Source organism: Olea europaea, chromosome 7 (genome assembly GCF_002742605.1).
Source record: "Olea europaea var. sylvestris chromosome 7, O_europaea_v1, whole genome shotgun sequence".
NCBI lineage: Eukaryota > Viridiplantae > Streptophyta > Magnoliopsida > Lamiales > Oleaceae > Olea > Olea europaea.
Genome location: NC_036243.1, coordinates 7,666,243 through 7,687,170, shown reverse-complemented (window position 1 = coordinate 7,687,170; position 20,928 = coordinate 7,666,243). Strand labels below are relative to the sequence as shown.

The following is a 20,928-nucleotide window of genomic DNA, read 5'->3' as shown; positions in this document are numbered from 1 at the left end:
CCCCGTAGAGGAAGAGGCCGGGACGCGTTTCAGGACCTAGGAATAGGCCTAATTAGAACCCCCCCGATTATTGTACGTACCACCGCTCCTATGGTCATGACATGTCTGAGTGTCGGGAGTACGCATACCGCAATCGACGGGAAAATCCCCAAGATAGGAGGAATGATTCGCCGCACGTGAACAGGCCCCGCCTGGAAACGACCAGCGACCTAGGTGTGAGGAGGCTGCCCCCCGTCAGTAAGATGTGTCCCCCCGCCGAAGGAAAAATGTCGTGGATAGGACTAGGGAGGGACATAGGCATCAGGGGAGCCGCCATGTACGAGAGGAGGCCCTACATGGGAGGGGAAACTCAAAATGCAAAATGAAATTACGCTCGAGAGACCAAACCCTCTCACCGACCAGTTATATCGTAGACAGAAGCTCCCGAAGAAACCATCGTCTTTACCCATGAAGACTTTGAAGGAGTTCACTACCCTCATTGTGATGCACTAGTGATAAGGGCCGTTGTGGCCCAAAATGGTCTCAAGCGAATGCTATTAGACAATTGTAGCTCCGTTAACATCTTGTTTGGGTCCACCTTAGACAAGATGATCCTGGACCACGAGTTGACGCCCACCACCACTCATCTATATGGATTTATCGGAGATAGCATCACTCCGAGAGGAAAGATAACACTGACAGTAGAGATGGGAGAGTCCCCCCAAACCATCATGAACTTCATGGAGTTCCTTATCATAGACAGTCGGTCAGCCTACCACGGAGTCTTGAGTAGACCAGCCTTGAAGGAGTTGGGAGTCGTCACTTCCATCCACCACTTGTGCATGAAACTTTCAACTGAGAACGAGGTGATAACAGTGAGAGGCAACCAAAGGGGATCCAAAGAATGCTACTTGAGCTCTATCAGAAAGGTTGAGCCCCCAGACATACATGCCATCCTGACTGATGTGGACATGGCAGATGTCCCAAATGAGGCCCCTCTCGAACGAGAAGATGTTGACATGATTGACGCGCCTCCCAAGTAGGAAGAACTCTCCATGATCGATGAGATCGATTCCCGCGTGATTGAGCACGAACCCGAACCACTCCGATTGAGGAGCTAGAAAGCTTCTCAGTCGACCCTCGCGATCCCGCGAAGGTGTTGAAAGTAGGCATAGGCCTGAGCAATGACATGAAAGAAAGATTGAAAAGCTTTCTTTGCAAGAACCTTGATTCTTTGCCTGGAGACATGAGGACATGGTGAGCATAAACCCCAAGGTCAGCTGCCACCACCTAAAGATAGTTCCTAAGGTTGCCTCGCATCGACAGAAGAGAAGAGCCATCAACCCCGAAAGATATGAAGCTCTGAAGGAAGAAGTGCAGAAGCTAATCAAGAATGGCTTCATCAGAGAGGTCATCTACCCGAAGTGGGTCTCCAACCCGATGCTAGTCAAGAAGCACAACGATAAGTGGAGAGTATGCATTGACTTCATCAATCTCAACAAAGCATACCCTAAAGACAGCTTCCCACTTCTGAAAATTGATTAATTGGTAGACTCCACCACCGGGCATGAGCTCTTGAGTTTCATGGATGCCTACTCTGGCTACAACCAAATACCCATGTACCCGCTCGATGAGGAGAACACCTCCTTTATCACTGACAGAGGTCTTTACTGCTATAAGATAATGCCCTTCGAGTTGAAAAATGCCGGGGCCACCTACTAAAGACTTGTTAATAGAATGTTTGTAGACCTCATCGGTTAGACAATGGAAGTCTACGTTGATGATATGCTTGTGAAAAGCCTGAAGGTAGATGACCATGTGATGTACTTGGATAACACCTTTTGAATCCTCAAGAGGTATAGGATGAAGCTCGACCCCCTGAAGTGTGCCTTTGGTGTTGCCTCTGGCAAGTTCCTGGGGTACATGGTCAACCAAAGAGGAATCGAAGCCAACCCTGAAAAGATCAATGCCTTACTAAAAATGAGATCACTCTAGAAATTGAAAGAAGTCCAAAGCCTAACGGGACAGGTGGTGACCCTCAACCGCTTTGTCTCCATGGCCACCGATAAATGCCTCCCGGTCTTTAAGGTATTAAAAGTCGGGAAGAAGTTCGAATAGAATGAGGAGTATGAAGAGGCCTTCTAGGGCCTGAAAAGGCACCTAGGGCAGGCCCCCACCTCTCCAAGCCTAAGCCCGATGACATTCTCCGACTATATCTAGCCATCTCCAATGAGGCCATCAAAGCGGTCCTAACCTGATAGGAAGAAACCACCCAACTCCCCGTTTATTATACCAGCAAGATACTCCTATCTTCGGAAACTCGCTATCCCAATGTGGAGAAGCTAGCCTTAGCCTTAATCACAGCCTCTAGGAAGCTGAGGCCCTACTTTCAAGCACACACCATTCATGTGCTGACCAACTTCCCTTTGAGGCAAGTACTATAGAAACCAGATGCTTCAGGAAGACTACTAAAATGGGCAGTGGAGCTAAGTGAATTCAACATTATCTTTAAAACAAGGGCAACCATCAAGGATCAAGCTTTAGCTGATTTTGTAGCAGAGTTTGCCAATGTACCCGAGGTGGAAGAGGTTATGGAACATGTTGAGCCCACCACGTGGGACCTGTTCGTGGACGGTTCGGCTGGAGACACAGGTTCGGGAGTTGGAGTAGTCCTTGTCAGCCCGGAAGGTCACAAACTGAACTCAGCTTTGAGGTTCAAATTTAAGGCTACCAACAACGCTGCTAAATATGAGGTGCTTCTCGCCAGCCTCAGATTAGCCAAAGAAATGCAAGTAAGGAGACTACGTATCAACAGTGACTCCCAGCTGGTGGTAAGCCAAGTGAACGATAGTTTTTCAGCTAGGGATAAAACCATAACCTCCTACTTGAAGATGATGATGAACCTCCTCCATTTTTTGAAAAATTCGAAATAATACAGATCCCTCGCCTCGAGAACTTCACAAGCCTCGGCTACTTCAATCAACTTACCGCCTCGGCTTCTTCTTTTGCTTCCTCATAGTGCAGTCACCTTTTTCGACCACAGCAACACCACCACTTTCAACTCCAACCAAGATATAAATATCTATACTTGGATTTGGGGGACTATTAGCTAAGGTACAAAAAATTTCTCAATTTTTACCCCACACCCTTCGCCATAATAAAAGTCCACGCATTACATAAAATGACCATACTTGGACTTGCGGGACTATTGTTACGTGTTAACACACTTGGCCGACCCACTGGGGCCCATGGTCCACTTCTGTTGAACTACGTGACATCCCATCCAAGGCCCCATCCCAACAAGAACACACTAGCTATTATAACAGCACCAGGCGTGGTTCAAGTGCTACCACCAAAGCTAATACACCGAGGAGATCTCCTAGCCGAGGCCCTTCTTACCTGAGGCCATTCTATCCGAAGTCCTGAGGCTGTCAGCAGCACTGCTCCCCAGGGATCCGATCTTACACAAGGATTGCTGAGTGATTGTTGGGACACCCATCATAGAGCACAAGTGCCTTGTCTTGTCAATATAGTGGCAGAGCCGCCAATTAATTAATGTGTAACAGGCTAGGAAGTCAAATGTGACATCTATAATTTGATAGATAAACTTACAAGATGAGACCATGCGTTCTCCCAATCAAATGTCACGATCTAAGTTGTAATACTATAAATACTATCCATGTATCTCTCACAAGGATAATACAAGAATCAATACAAGAAACAACACTTTACTCAATTCTCTCTTATTATCTTGCAACACAATACAAGTTTACACATTTTCACATATACATTTGCAAATATCGATTGGTAATTATTGTACAATCGGTCTACGAACATCTCGCCGGATTCCGAACATTCTCGTCCCGCACCGTTGAGCTGCTCCCACGCTCTTGATCTGTCCGTTTTAAACCGTCCACGTGTCTTTGCGTGTTGAATTTTCGCTTACGTGTGTGCAAGTGGGTCCGGCATCTCTTGACAACATTTTCTGGGGTCAACACTAAGCATCAATACAAACTCTTCCTATTTTCATAATTATTTCAAATGCTATTAGTTAACTATCAATGAAAGCACTACAAAACTATTAACAATCAACTACTCAGAAGCAGTAATGGGAATATATATTTCCAAATCAGTAAAAACAAAGGCCAAAGCAACGAATATATTTCCAAATCAGTAAAGGTGCTACAAATCACAAATATATTTCCAAATTCAATGTAATGAGAATCTGAAATACATTTACAATCAACAGAAGCATAGGCCAAAGCAAAATTAACTGATTAGACAGGAACTAGAAGCATGCAAAACTGTTACTAACCTTTGGAGGCAGTAGCGGTGGTTGACTAGCGAACCTATATGAAGCACTGGGAGAGTCAGCAGCAAAAAGGTCACTCAGTTTTGCTATTTTGCAAGTTCTTCAGTTAGTCAACAGCGATCAGTGGCTGAATCGAAATCGCAGGACTGTTGGAGGTTGAATCCAGAGCGGGTTCTAATTTTCTATAATCAAAATCGCAAGATGTTTAATTCTCAAGGGCAATGGGCGATGAGTTCTTCTACTCAGTACAATGGATTTCGCAAACTTAATATTTGATTTATAAAAAACAAAAAAAATGTTGAAAGTTGGTGGATCAGGTAACCCACAGAATTCCCTATGGGTCCGCCACTGCTTCTACACGTTTTCTAGTGCAAGCAAAGGAGTTTCTATTTTGTTGAGGCACGAAAACTTTAGCATCGCTCAAAATATATGCTTATACAAATTTGTTTTGACCATGCTTATATGTATTTGACCTCTTAAAAATAATGAAGTGATTAATTAATTAATTTTTTATTTTTTCATTTTACAATAGCTTTCTTCCAAGTATTATTATAATAATTTGACTTTTTATCGTAATAATATATTGCTACAAAAAACCTACATAAATAGCACTTTATTTATTATTCTAGATTGAATAAATTGGACATTTTCATTGTATCGGGAAAATTACTTGGTGCATGTTTGATATAATTATATAAGGTGGATGAATCTTAGCCTCTCGTTTGACTCACATTAAAACTCATTAATTCCCATTATTTGCCAAGTTTTCAAACAAAAGCGGGCCCTATGTGTCAAATTGTTCAAAACGTATGTATACCATGAAAGGAAAATGTTTTCATTAATAATGGAGGGTACACTTCACTTTATATGCCTAAATGATGGTCATACTCTACAAACCACTAACCAATGGAAATGTGGATATGGGTGACTAAATAAGGGGTAACTTTATCTTCTGACATTTATGTTCGAGGGTGTGTTTGTCCAACTATTTCAACGGTCCAATTGACTGAAATAAACTATTATCAATGGATGAGAAAAGTGAAAGACATGAGCCCCCACTTGTGTCAAAAAAGGTGGGTTAAAAAGTGGCAATAAAAATAATTTAATGAGTTTTAAAGGGGGACAAACATGTGCCAAACAAGGGATAAGATGCTTAGTTTACTTAACTAGAAAGAATAACAAATCCAATCATTTTTTGCTGTTTTAAAAATAAAAAAAATTTGTTAGAAAAAACTTGCCAACAAAATCTATAGTATTTATCCTCAAATAAAATTGTTCAACAAACATTTTTGTCCAATATTAGATGTCCGTAAAAATTATCTTCGATAACCAACAAAGTGAAGACTACTCAATAACCACTCTATGTAGAGTACCCCATGCTAGGCGTCGACCACTTCGAGGCCCTTTACGTCCATATTAGGCCGTCTAGCATTATGAGGCCGTTTACCACTATGAGGCATTCTACGTTTATACTAGATTGTCGATCACTATGAGGTTCTCTAAGTCTATGTCAGGTTGTCTATCATTATGAGACACTCTACCACTATGAGGCCTTCAACGACACATCAGACCGTCGATCGCTATGAGGCTCTTTATGTTTATATTAGGTTGTCTACCACTATGAGGCCCTCTATGTTCATACTAAGTTGTCTATCATTATGATGCCATCTACTACTATGAGGCTCTCTACGTTTATTGGTCGTCTACGTTTATGAGGCCCACTACCACTACGAACAACACTTAATCATAAAAACATTATGGAGTTGGATAGAAATTGTTCAACGATTATCCTAGACACAACCAACCGTTGGATAAGTGGAGGTCATCCACTCAACACGTGGGGTAATAGGATGTGCTACATGGGACACGTGGCACAATAACAGTCCAATAGTTACATGGCTTCATACACCTATAAAATACTCTCAAGGAAGGATAGGTATGTGCCTTGAAGTTTTGGCTATCTGAATATACATTCTATCTTTTCTTCTTAAGTCCAAATTTCTAAATCTTCTGCTAATTCTCACGTCGGAAGTATAACATCTCATTTTATAGGTAACTTTGTTAATGAAAGTAGCCAAAACAACTGGATATGTCAGAGAGCACGGAGATTTGTTTCATAACTATTTCATCGACCCTTTTTTATAAAAACATAAAAAGCAGTTCACAACAAGCATAGCGACACGTGGAATTGTAATGGTTGGAACGAGGAATAAAGGACACGCTTTCGTTTTAAGCAGTACGCATGGGTGGAGGAGTTGGAAGATGGAAATTCTATAAATTCCAGAAACTTCGGGGGAATTCCTGGCTAAGAATTGCCCTAAGCAGCTACCGGCTTAAAATTTGCCACGTCACGTGAGCATCCGACGTGGCACCGTCATTCCACTGAAATTCATACGCCCTTCTTTTAGGCACTTTCCGCTTAAACTCTCATAAAAACTCGCTCTTGAGCGATCGCAAGTCCTTGAAGAATAGAAATTTTGCAGAAAAACCTGAAAACAAATTTATTGAAGGAATTAATTTTAATAGTTTTTTTTTAGCTTTTTTTAGGGGGAAATGAATGGGGATAGGAAAGGATTTGAAGAAGATGTGAAAATGGAGAAATTGGTGTTCATGTGGGGGTATTTGCCGGGGGCATTGCCTCAGAGGTTGCCACTACTGTCCCCAGTGGTGGTGCGGCTACCGCCGTCGAGTAGCGTCGGAACTTCCTGGAAGGATGTCTGTGGTGGTGGTTGTGGTTTTGCCATGGCCATTTCAGGTAATTTCTTCGTCTTTTTTCTTTTTCTGGTTCCCTTTCCCCCATACCGTATTTTAGTTGGTTTGACTTGGAGTGCTTCTTTTTCCTCTTCCTTGAACCCGAAAGTGTAAATTTTGAGTTAATTTTTTGCATTTTTTACTTGTTGCATTGGAGTGAAGTTTTGCTTCAAACAATTGATGTTTTTGCTTTCTGGTTATTGAAATTCTTTCTTCAAAGTGTCCTGGAACAGTCAATTGCTCCACGGAGCTTGTCAAGATTTTGTTTTGTTTTCAATTTCTGTTACTTAAAATCTTCCCTGTTTCTATACTCTTGCTTGGACTATTTGCCTCCGCTTGCTTATCAGTTGGAACATTATTGGCACTTCCAAATCTTTGCTTTAGAGATTTATCTTTTTCTTCTCCGCTTTTTCATATTCAAGTTGACGTATTGTAGTTTTCTTTAGAGCAATTGAATTTTCTTTAAGTTATGGCAACCTTTGCAATAAAAATTGGAATATAGCTTTCAAGGATTAATTTTTCAGCAAAAGAAGTTCTGTTATCAACATGTACTGTTCTTCAATTTTGAAATGACATTCGTAAAGTATTGCTTTTGCTTCTTGAAATGAAATGTTACCGGACTTGGACCTATGGAATGCTTATTTTTTGGATGAAAAATGAAAAAATAAAAAATAAAATTGAGTGATTTATTTACTATCTAGACTAAAATTCTTATGATGGCTGATTTAGTATGAAATATTTGAATTTCACTGCGTTTGAAGTTATATAGCTCTCGTAATTTTCTAAATTGCTATTGGCAGACTCTGGAAAGCTGATTACTTGGGGCTCAACAGATGATTTAGGTCAAAGCTTTGTGACATCTGGGAAACATGGGGTAGTGCTACTTGACATGATAATCTGATTTATCTAGTTGCATGTTCAATTTCTTTTTTATGACCTACTTTTTCCGCTGATTTTGTAAGGAAAAACCAGAGCCTTTTCCACTTCCTACTGAGACCCCAATAGTGAAAGCTGCTGCCTGTTGGGCGCACTGTGTTGCCATAACGGGTATTGCTGATCTGATTTTCACTGTTTCAATCAAAATTAAATCCACACCTCTTCCTCTGATTTTGTTAACAAAAGATTATTGCTTTACTGCATCTTCTTGTGCATATGTTTCTGGCATTCTTGAACTAAATCAAGTTCAATTGTCAAATGCAGAGAGTGGGGAAGTTTACACTTGGGGATGGAAAGAGTGTGTTCCCTCTGGAAAGGTATTTGGGAGCCCATCAATTGGGTTAAGCATAGAGAAGGATGTATTTGAGAAACAGAGTTTATTGACTGAGCAAGGTATATGCTGTCTGGCCTATGTGTAAGTGATTTACAAAGTCTTGTATGGAAATTTTATGCAGACTAATATGTTGAAGAGTGACTGTTTCAGTGAGTCCTCGTTCCCAGGGATCAAGAACCAGTGGTGGAACCCTCTTTGGTAGTGACAGTAGAGGCGGGGACAAGACTACAAAGCGGAGAAGGGGATCACCAGCTAAGCACTCAGCTGAAAGCTCATCATCAGGTGATGAAACTCTTTCAGCATTGCCATGTTTAGTAACATTTAACCCAGGAGTAAGGATTACCACTGTTGCTGCTGGTGGACGGCATACACTTGCGTTGTCAGGTAAGTCATTTTGTGACCTTGTTCTATTGCAACATACCACTTCAAGCTCTCAAAAGTTCAAAAGCAGGATATATATATCTTATCATTTCTTGGAAGTTTCAGATATAGGACAGGTGTGGGGTTGGGGATACGGAGGTGAAGGGCAGCTGGGATTGGGTTCTCGAATCCGAATGGTGTCCTTTCCACATCCTGTACCCTGCATTGATTCCTCTTTCACCAGGGATCACTCTATGAAACTTTCTCGTGGGAGCAGGGGTTCAGACGGTCAAGGTTTTAGAGTTCCTGGAAATTATATTAAAGGAATTGCATGTGGTGGAAGACACAGTGCGGTAATTACGGGTAGGGGTTTCACCTTTCTGTCAGATGTCTGATGCTCTGAGTTGTACAATAGTTTGATGAGCTAATACAATTAGTGAATACTGATCATCTTTAGGTCGCAGTCAGCAAGACTGATTATGCTTCAAAATCTCTTTCTGCTTTATTTGACTGCTATCTGTTTAATTATGTTGTGTACTTCCGAGAAATCTCTTATTATATTGCTAAATGTTCAATCTATCAACTTGGATCTTTGGATGTAATTTTTGTTGAGAACAGATGCTGGAGCACTTTTAACCTTCGGCTGGGGATCATATGGACAGGTGATTGTCCCCATAATACTCTATGAGTTTCACTTCATCTGGTTTGTATTACACTTTCTATTATCATAGCTTCAATTGATGAGATAACATGTGAAGGTCCCAAGTTCTGATTCACCTGCATGTTAAGGTAGTCCTTGAAGTTAATCTTAATGTGGCGTTGAATGATAAATCGAAAGAGTGATATGAACAAAATCTATTATTTAATTGAGCATAATTTTTGTTAATTTTGTTCAATATTTCATTGCGGCTCTTTTATCCCTTACTATATATATATTGTTGCCCGTTACTTCAGAAATCAAAATTCACTCTGCTTCCAGTCAAATGAGTGCTATACTTATGTTAATTGACATTCGTAGTTAAAATAAAGGAAAAGGAGAACCTTCCCAAGAGTTCACAGAAACTGTCTTAGTCAGGCACTTTACTTGTAGCTCTTGATGTATTAACCTATATAATGCTGTATACTTCTGATGGAGTACCAAAAGGACGATTAATAGAAATAGAAGAAAGATTAAGAAAGAATGGAGAATTAAGGGAGGGGATAGAAGAAGAATTCAATAGAAGAAGGGGAGGGATGCGCCATAAGCCACCAAAATAATTATTCCTTCCTCATCAACTGAAAATTAGAATGCAAAATAGGTTTAAATAGTAAAGCAACCCTAACGAGCTTGAGCCCGAGCCCATACAAGTCCAAATTTAAATAATAGTCCAAGAAAATAAATAAAGCTTAAATAAAATAAGTAAACGTCGTCTGATGTCCTCATCAACTCTCCCGGGGTGGGAGAAAAACTCGACTCTGTCGAGTTGATAGATAGTATAGGCTGCAGTCAATTTGATACTCCAAATGCTTCAAGTCAAGCCACGGGGGACGATCTTTCTGACGAACCAAGTAACGAGATTCCATAATTGATAGTACTGAAAATTATAGCTTATTTCCAAAAATATGATCTGACCAAGGGGACCGATCTTTCCTTCTAATCAAGTACTGATACTGGACGTCAAATAACCAATACTCATGCACCTCATCTTCAACATTTTCACATAATTGTACATAATGAGGAGCATAAGAAGTACTTCGATTTACCCAACAAACAAGGAAATACTGAATTTTGCCATCAGTGGTCAATACAACACGTTCATCTAAAATAACATCAATTTTATTTTTGTGTGCTGTGATAGATGGTATTAAAGTAGAAATATCAATATAGTCAAATTGGGGGTCCACAAAGTTAGGTAGAAATGGATCATCAAAAGAAGTAATACAGTATTTGTAAGTAATGAAGTCCTCAATATTTAAAGTAGAGTGGTGGCTAAAATGTGATGAAATGGCAATGACATGTGCATTTGAACCAACATGCTTTAAAATTTTAAAAGGACCAGCACTACAAGCTTGCAATATGACATAATCCCCAATATTAAATTCAAAATATTGTTTATGCGAATCAGCTTGAAGTTTATATAATGCATTGCTTGCGTCATGTTGTTTATCGATCTCAATATGCAAGTCATGAAGATGATATACAAATGCTTCAGCTGACAACAACACACTAGCATGCGGGGATATGGGAATAAGTTCTAACGGTCGCCTAGACTTATAACTATGAACAACTTCAAATGGATTTAGACCTAGAGACCGATTCATAGAATTGTTATATGCGATGTGAACAGTTGGGGGGATTGAGTCCCAATTCTCAAGATTTTTCTGTACTAGAGACTGTAATAAATTGTCAAGACTTCGGTTAGCAATTTCGATTTGACCATCAGTTTGACATTGGTCGGTAGTGGAGAATTTCGATTTAGTGCTAACAACAAGCGACTGGATTCTCCAAGGGTGACTAGTGAAATCATCAAACTCTTTGAGTTGGGTAAGGATGTGACATATAACATGTGATCGAGAGTTGTCGGAAACAAGGGGTATAGTTTCTAAAGTCTCGGGAAGGGTCGGGATTCCACTTAAGGAAGTGTCCTCATTATAATCATCAAAATCTTCAAGTTTAGGGCCATATGCTAGATCTTCTAAAGACTTTTCTATTGCATTCTTTCGTTCTTCTATGACTAAGGCTCGGTTAGGACATTTGGAAGAGATGTGGCCAAAATCCTTACAGCTGATGCATAGCAAGTGAGAAGTCTTTGGAGTTTCACAAATTATACCCTTATTTTCCAAAATTGGAGCAACATTAGACGGAGAAGGTTTTATGATAGACTTATGATGAGGCGACGCTAATGAGTTGGGTGAACGACGATGACCACGCTTTTCATATGGAATACTAATAATCAACTCATAATCTCGAGCTAAAGAATAAGCGTGATCAAGAGTAGTGACACCTCGAAGGAAAAGTTCGCGCTTAAGATCATCTCTCAGACCTTGGCTAAACCTACTCAAAGTCATGCTTTCATCCTCAATTAAATGACATTTGGTTCGAAATTCCTCAAATTGCGCGATATACTCAGTCACTAATTGATTTCCTTGTTTAAGGGCATTCGATTGAGTAAGAATTTCAAAATTATCTCGTTCTTGTTTACAAATCTGATCCCTATTCCTACGATCGCGTTGAAAATATTTTTGATCACTTTGTCCACGATGATATTGTCTATTATGAGACGCTTCAGAATTAGTGTCAGTTAAACGAGGGGTTCGCTTAAAATTGCTCAACTTAGCAGCTAGGTTCTTTCTCTCATCACAAGTAGCAGTTATATCTGATTGGACAGTCGATAGGCTAGTGACAAGTTGCGCTAATTGTCTAGTGAGTGCATCAAATTGGGATGGATCCATGGTCAATGTATTGGAAATAGAGATTATAAGACGACCACTATGCAACTACATGCAATGTAATACCAGCTAAATGACGTGTTATGATGAGATCAGTGAACAATACGTGCAAACAATGGAAAATAACTTGTACCATTTTTTTTAATTTAATTTTAAATATTGGGATTAATTAAATCCAAAATAAGCTAATACTGCTAGTACATGTAAAATGGCAAAGCAAGGGTCAACACTAGTCAAATTCTCCAATCAATTTAAGTGAGGAACAATGGAACTCAATTCGGTCACTGGTGTCGATTCGATTAATGGTTTTGACCAAGTGAGGTTTAAGACTAAAATTATCACAAAAACAGCAGCACAAAATTTTAATTGATGCAATTTTAAAAATGAAACAGTAGTATAAACCAATACTAAATAGAAATCAAGGACTCCCTGTTGTTTCGGTTTGATTATTTGTATGCCACTTGATCTGAATTGTCGACTTATAAGCCCCAACTATACTTCTGTTCTTCCCTTCGTGTCCAATGGTTTTAACCTCTGTTGACTGTAACTTGTGCTGGCTCTGGTGTGGACGTAAAACTGAGTGTGGTGACTGTGTCTTTTAGATTGTTGAGATGGACGAGGAAATATATGAGTGTGGTAACTGTGGTGGAAGTGTATGATCTTGGGTTGGTGGTGATGGCCTATGGCGATGAAGCGGTAGTGCTCTGGATGCCTGGGTACAATAGATAATGAAGTGGTAGCGTGATGGTGATTAGAGGCAATGGTAGCAAGAGAGTGGTTGTGAGAGAGGAATCGGGTGAAACTGTGAGATATTTGATGTTAATGGATTGGTTATAATCGGGTTTGATCGGATATTTGGGACTGGGTCAGATGCGAAGGGGTTTGGATCCTGTTATAGAGATGGGCCAGCTCGGGTTAGTGTTTGGAGAGTGGGCTTGAGTCGTAAAGAGTAGGCTGGGTTAGTTGGCTAAATGGGCTTGAATGCTAGGGTTTGGGATTTGTGAAACTACACTACAATTTTTTTTTTATGAGCAGCAGAAAAAAAAAACGAGAAATTTTTTTTTTAGGCGTGAACAGTAATTTTTTTTTATAAGAAACTGACCAAAATACTAAACTAAAATTCTGTGTGAACAGTACCCGCGATGAACAGGAACTCTATTTTTTTTTCAACTAAGACTGACTGTGTGAATAGTACCGCGATGAACAGTAAATTTTTTTTTTTTTCAACTAAGACTGAAAATTGAAGAAGAAAAAAACTGCTGCCTTTACCAAAAGTTCTTTTAGTTCGTGCTGTTCCAATAGATTTTGGAAAGGAAATATGAATAAGTTTTGGATTAAAGTAAAGAAATTACCCATGGTTCGGCTCTGATACCAAATTTGATGCAGTACCAAAAGGATGATGAATAGAAATAGAAGAAAGATTAAGAAAGAATGGGGAATTAAGGGAGGGGATAGAAGAAGAATTCAATAGAAGAAGGGGAGGGATGCGCCATAAGCCACCAAAATAATTATTCCTTCCTCATCAACTGAAAATTAGAATGCAAAATAGGTTTAAATAGTAAAGAAACCTTAACGAGCTTGGGCCCGAGCCCATACAAGTCCAAATTTAAATAATAGTCCAATAAAATAAATAAAACTTAAATAAAATAAGTAAACGTCGTTCGATGTCCTCATCAACTTCACTTTGTTGTATGAGTAGTCTTCGATGTTGAACACGTTCCCTTATGTTAAGTCGGTATATTGTAGTCCTCTCCAATAATAAAATTCCAATTAAGTGCCTGTTTGACAACAATTAAATTATTTTATGGTTTGCTAGAAGATTATTTTCAACCACGCATTCACATAATAAAATATTTTACACTTATACCAAAACTTTTCCTTACTTTAACCATGCATTCTCCCAAAAATCACTATTCAAAACTCTTTTTTTCTACAATAATGGTTGTCAAACAGGCTTTAAGTGTTATCTCCAATGCCCCTCAACCATCACTTTGATATAAATTAAATCTGATTTTTGGCTATTTTGTTTTGATTATGCATCTGTCATGTTGATAATTTTTAACTATATATAGTCCAAGGACTGAAAACAAAAGAGTCAGTTAACCGTCATCAGTCATTCAGATTTCTTGTTATGTATTTGAGGTACCTGTCAAAGAAGTAGGAAGCAAAGTTGGAAGAGATACCATAGTGAACAAAGAAAAATTTCTCCCCTTACTTCGAGATGCTCCCTCCCTTCTTGGTTGGATCAAAGTGGTACCATAAATTTGAACCTATCAATCCTAATATTCTGGAAAAAAACTGATATTTCAAGGTGCAGAGAGCAATCTTCAATGATGTATAATTACCTTAGCCTTAATAAAATAATGGCGAGAGAAATAAAGTGTCCACATCTTAATCCTTCCGTATGATATCTCACTGATGCTAGAAGATGGGAAACATTGGTCAAAGACATAGCAAAGAAGAAACAATGCTGTGTATGTCCAATTAAAAATTTGAAAAACCATGGAGGTGTTCCTACATGGCAGTTCTGCATGGTAATTCCTCAGGATGCACATGGAATGAGAGTCTCCGTGAATGATAGAGCCCGTTTTTAAATCACTTCATCACTTTTCTAAATGAAACAAAATTGTCTATTGTCTTCACCTCCATCATAGTAAATTCTTTCCTCCTAAGTTTTTGGAGATGGTAGTTTCCATGCTGTCATTTGAAATATGACAATCATCAGAAATTTATCATCCCCTCTCCCACCACCCATGTTGGCAATTATTAGAATCCACTTTGCATCCCAAACCAAGGAAAAAAGGCCAATGATGGAGCCTCTTCCCGCAAGACAAACAAGGGTGTATGGGATTATGACAAGGGTGCAAAAAAAATGTGATGGATATGCATTTTCTTTATTCACTTAAATTATAGAAGATGAGTGCATATGCCAGCCAATAGTTGTGTACTTCTAGTTCTAGCTATGACATGAAAAATATTGGTAGTTCAAAGATTAATGTCTTCCATCTTTTTATTTTGCAGTTATCCTTCTTATACTGTAGTTTATTTCACTGTTTCATGTAAGCATGAATTGTAAGTATAAATGGTTTGTTTATGTGATGTAGTGTGGACAAGGAAGTATAGATGATGAGCTAAGTCCTACTTGCGTATCTGCCTTGCTTGGAATTAGGATAGAAGGTGTTGCTGCAGGGCTTTGGCATACTGTCTGCATTTCTGCTGATGGCGACGTATATGCATTTGGCGGGAATCAGTTTGGTCAGTTAGGAACTGGTGCTGATCAAGCCGAGGTACATCCCCAACATTCTTCTTTGGACGCAGAAGATTGTGTAGATGTACTTTGTTAATAAAGGTGACTGTAGTACTTGGAGCATCACACACCAATGGAAGCTTTTCTGAGCATTACCTTGAAAAATGATAATCTTCATGCCTGAACTAGAATTGTTTTTATTGAATTTATGAATTAAAAAAAATTATGGTTTCACATGATTTTGAAGCCGTTCGAACCATATTTTAGACGTGAATAGCCTGTAAGTTCGATTCATTTACTTAATTTGATCCTTTCATCGAATCTCCATCAGACATTTCCGCGACTCGTGGATGCTCCGAGTTTGGAGAATGTGAATGCAAAGTTTGTATCGTGTGGAGCCCGTCACAGTGCTGTAGTCACAGGTATGTCAATCACAGTGCTATAGTCGAAGTTACGCCATTCACTGTGATAATCAAATTTGGATCCTGCAACATCTTAAATACAGTACATTACAACCGTTCCGTGATGCATTAAGTATACTGCTCTCTTTATTAGTAGAGAATAAGCACAAATTATAGGGTAAATCAGTGCAGCAGAGTTATAAGGAGTTAGAAGAAGAGAATTTCGATTGTTGAATATAAAATATAAATAGGAAAATTTATTTTTGCTCTAACAGCTTGAGCTTTAAATGAGGTAGTTCAACATTGCACTAACGTAGATAGAAGTCACTATAATCGTTGTTCAAAATCTCCTAGGTAAGTCTCCATGGAGCTAATAAATGAGGCTTATTGTCAAACTTGACCAATTCTATATGTACCTAATACTCACCACTATGGTGCAGTATTTTGAGCTACTGAAGAGTTTTAGCCAATTCATGAATCCCCTCCTACCCCATCATTGAACACATTGCGACGGTTTGTGATTTGTGAGAAAACATACCGCCTTGAGAAATGGCTAGCATTGTAGATGGTTTCAGCCAACTAATGAGCCTTTGTCCCTCCTACCCCATAATTGATAGCATTGAGATTGTTGTGAAAAACTGATATCACATTGAGAAATAATAACTATCTAGCACTTTACATGGTTAGCCAAACTAATGAACCCTTCCTCTCCTACCCTATTATTTTGTCATATGTTGTTGTGAAAAACCAACAACAAAGCCACTCAAATGCCATATTCATTAGAACGAAGAAGGGTCCAAAGAGGCAAAAAGGGCTGCATAATTCATTTTAGCTCATAATTAAGTCACCACTATAGAGGTTTTTATTTATTTGAAAATAGGATGATCCTGTTTGGGCTGCATTTTAATGTGATTTTGGGAGAAAATGTATTTTGGAATAGTTATTTTTTGGAGAATGTGTGGTTAAAAGATAAGAAAAAGTTTTCGGTATATGTGTAATGTTATTTTATGGAAAAATGTGTTGTTGAAAATGAGTTTTGGAAAAATGTATTGTGGAAATAATGAGCCCAAACAGGGGCTGTGTTTCTTAATCCGAAATTGTTTTTCTTTTTTTTTGCACTGGCAGTCCTTCAAAATAACCAAATATATTTTTTTTTCCATTCATAACACCTGCTTTCTTCTAAATTTGGTCCTGCCTTTCTTGATGGTTCCTTTTCCCTAACTGTTTGCTTTCGTTTTTTTATGAAGATGACAAAATATTTTGCTGGGGATGGAACAAGTATGGTCAGGTATGTGTTTAAACTTCAGAACCTGTTTACATGAATTAAACCTCGAAATAGCCACAACATTTTTCTTATTATTTATCTTTCAATTCAGTTCTTTTCATGGACTAGAATAACCTAAACCATGATTATGTATGCCATAGCCTCCTTCTCTACCTGAAAATGTTTTTTAACCACGAGCAATTTTTCATGAACCAGCTTGGTTTGGGAGATGTGATTGATCGCAATATTCCTACTCAAGTTCCAATTGATGGATTCATTCCAAGAAAAGTTGCATGTGGCTGGTGGCACACTCTTCTGCTTGCTGAATCACCCACTTGAAAGTCTTTTTTCCGATGGCTTGGTCACAATTTTGTTAGGTAGAAGTTTCCTATCAATGGTGTTAACAGGGTTCTAAGTTATATGTATATGTACATACAGTAGCTTAGTATCCACATGTAATCATTCTTTAATCTTAGAGGTCTTTGACGGATCATCTCTATAATCATTGTGATAGATAGAAAATGGTGTGCGGTGGTGAAGATGATGAATCTCCATTGTGTATATTGTATATTCTTATTGTTGCATGTTGTTAAGCTTTCTCATGTATGTAACTGATACTCATTATGCAGTTGTTTATATATGTGATTTACTTGATCATGTTCAATGCATGGTACTAGTCCTGTATAATTATCTTATTGGACATGCCAAGTATTTCATCTGCTACTTGCTCTGTGGGATATTAGTCTTACATTTTTCTATATTTGATGCTTATCTTAATTTGAATCACGTTTAGAAAATCTAGTAGGAGAAAGTGATGTCAAGAGATATAGATTAGAAAATTAGAAAGATGGTACAGGCTTATTTGTGCCGTACATTGAGGGTTCTAGTTTTGTGTAGGGAAAAGATCGAGAGCGAGGAAAGTCTTCTTATCTGTGATTTTAGACGGTTTACTAGTAATTTTTTTTTTTTTTCTCCTTCGTAGTCTATTTTAGTGTTTTTATTTCCTCTGCATCCGGTTGGATTTTCCCCCGATAAGAGGTACTAGAGGTCACGGTTCGATTGCAGCAAAGATCATGATAAGTTGCAAGTTTGATGTGTTGAGTGTTTTGATAGAAAGAATATTTTTAATATCTGGCTTGGTACCGTGCAAAATCACGTTCTCGTGTAACAAGGGCTTTACAAGGCATTATCAGAGAGTAAGAGGCTGAATGAATGGAAGATGCATATCGGAAATTGGAAGTGAAGATGGATAATGCCATTAGATTGACTTTAGGAACGTATAGTGTTTTGAATGAGCGATCTCTTTCTAAGTAATGAAAATGCTTATTTCGTAACATGCATTCTCCATCAAAATACTATTCTAAAATGCATTTTGTGCAAAAAATAGGGTTCAAACATGTTCCAAGTATCTAATAAATAGGTTATATCTAAAAAATAATATTATGAATCGAGAGTGGATAAATGAGGTATCTACTACTTTGTTAGAGATGGCCAATATTAAGACATCAAATGATATTGTGAATGGAGATCAAGTTCTTTTAAAGTCTGAAATGTAGCATGGTAGAAGTATATTGCGAGAAAGGAATTATTGTTAGAGAGAGAATGATCGTTCTCAATCTTGTTTCACAATATACATGATGTTACTATTGTGACATGAAGGGGCATATCAAGAGAAACTGTTAGGAACTTAGGAGTTGAAGAAATATTTTAAAGAAAGGAGGAGTCAAGATCAAGAGATTCAAGAAGCCTCAAATGATATGAACATGTTGATGATGATCATTGTTCCGAAGACAATGTTAAGTTTGTTGTTAATTATAAAAGCCCATAATCTCCTGGATTTAAATTCGATATGTTTGTACCATATGTGCTTGTAAAAGGTATGGGGGTCATGTAACACGTGCAATGTTATGATGACTAATCATGAGAAATTCAAATTAAGGGTATTGATACTGTTTTAGCATACATATATATGCTTTAGTTGCTTTGTACTGTTTCATTGCATGACATTTTAACCTACATTTTTTTACATTGGGTCGTTATCTCATATTGAGTCCAATGAACTTATCTAAAGATCTAATGGTATCAATGACCTTCACTGTTTCGATCTTTTGAAATTGGAGAATTGACCAATCTTTATCTTTAGTTCAACTTCGAGATTTTCATTTTGGAAAAATCTCAATTTTGCTACTCACTCAAGTTTTATCGCTAAAATATTAAAAGAAGCATAATTTATAATGTAATTGGAACAAATGCTTAGTAACTAAGTTGAGATTACTAAAGATGAGCGATCAACCATGTTTTTGAACAAAATACAATCTTAAATTTATTTTTTTTATTCATCCCTTCTTCCTTAGGCATGACCATTTTTCCAAGTAAAAATTTGATTATTTAACGACAATGAACAAATATATCAACTAGAGACTAATGACACTACAAAACTGAAAAACAAATTTGATATGATGTGTCTAAGAAAAATAGGTTTGGACTAGGTTGCTCTGAGAATCATAAATGAGGGACCAATGCAACAGATTTCCTTATTGTGTTCAGTTTTTACTAATGTTGTGGGTTAACAAATTCCTCTCTCGTTTCACTAGTTACAAGTGACTATCGATACAAGCACGATGAACAACACGATAGTTTCTTACGAACAATTTATGTATGCTTACATAATCCACGTGTATATATGGTATTTGTATTTAATAAATTTTTCCAATTTAAATTGGTTGAGATGAGATTAGGATATACTTTTCAAGGAACAACTGGGATTTGCCAAGCGGCTTTATTGAAGTCACAAATTTTGAAAAGTCCTTCCATTTCCGTGTTCATTTTAATTTTTCTTCGTGGACCAGATTGATCTTAATAATTTTCTTTGTAACATACTTGTTGATTGAAGTAAGATTAAGCAATAAACAAGAGACTTTCACTTCACCTTGAGAAAAACACACATGTCGGGCCAAAATTAGTTTGACAACTATATACGTTCTTTCTTTTTCCATTAGATATTTTCTATTTCAAGATAGCTAAGTGTTGTTTATAATTTGTCACACACGAATCTTAAGGAATGTGTGAATAGTAAATAGGTAATAAGTTGTAGATATTATGCAGTTTAAAATTTTCGTTAAACGTGCTCTTATAGTAAGGTATTATAATGGGAGTGATTTTCGTGAAACCTTTTTTCATTACAAATATTGCTAACCTCAAAATCGAAATTAACAAATTTCTTTCACCAAGCCAAAAAAAATCTCATCCTAAACTCGATGAAATTTGCTAAAAAAAAAAAAAAAAAAGAATTGAGAGGGAAATTGACCGTTTGAAAAAGAGTGCAACTTCAATTTTTTTCATTTTATCTCCCTTTTTGCTTAAATTCACGACTATTTAGTATATATAGATATCTGATGAAGTCTAGGGTCATTTAGTCACTTTCTTTAGAGAAACATTGTGATCATTAATTAGTGAGTTTCTAATCGAATTTGTTTCATTTTCACATTTTATTCACCATATCACGTGTTCTGCACTTATTGGTCGTAATGCCATTTTCAAAGATTTATCGTGACTTCAATAACGATTTTGCTTTTGTGAAATAGTTTGCTGAAACAAATATTTGTATTTTTTATCATTCAACAATTTGTGTTCGCATGCATCATGCACTCATCGTTCATAGTCTAGATCAAACATGAGATTTCGTATTACAAGTGTTCGCTGACAGTGACATTGGTTCAGGGTGACCCTCGCTCGATATTGAGTTTAACGAATTTTTTTGACATCCTTAGATAATTAATTCAAATTTTGTTTTCATATTGGAGAAAAATTAAATTATGCTCCAATTTGATTTTGCTAAAAATTAGATTTTTAGTAGATTTTGTTAAAATTTGATAAAATATGTGATTGAAAATTTATTAAAAATAATTGTGAATT

At 37.6% G+C, this 20,928-nt stretch overlaps 1 protein-coding gene across 3 annotated transcripts; it reads left to right on the top strand.

Annotated features, from left to right (window-relative positions):
- The first annotated feature begins 6,620 nt into the window (after positions 1–6,620).
- LOC111396866 (ultraviolet-B receptor UVR8-like) lies at positions 6,621–17,677 on the top strand. 3 transcript variants are annotated; one of them, XM_023023445.1, is made up of 11 exons: positions 6,632–7,046; positions 7,843–7,916; positions 8,005–8,089; positions 8,243–8,371; positions 8,463–8,696; positions 8,799–9,035; positions 9,291–9,334; positions 15,206–15,388; positions 15,680–15,770; positions 16,997–17,037; positions 17,230–17,677. In XM_023023445.1, exons 1-11 carry the CDS (start codon positions 6,845–6,847, stop codon positions 17,350–17,352), a joined length of 1,443 nt encoding a protein of 480 aa, XP_022879213.1. In that variant the 5' UTR covers positions 6,632–6,844; the 3' UTR covers positions 17,353–17,677. The 3 variants fall into 3 exon arrangements, 2 of the variants coding, with proteins under 2 accessions (XP_022879212.1, XP_022879213.1); XR_002703084.1 differs by having other exon boundaries at positions 6,621–7,046; positions 8,463–9,035; positions 15,206–15,450; positions 17,230–17,351; XM_023023444.1 differs by having other exon boundaries at positions 6,629–7,046; positions 8,463–9,035.
- The last annotated feature ends 3,251 nt before the right edge of the window (positions 17,678–20,928 follow it).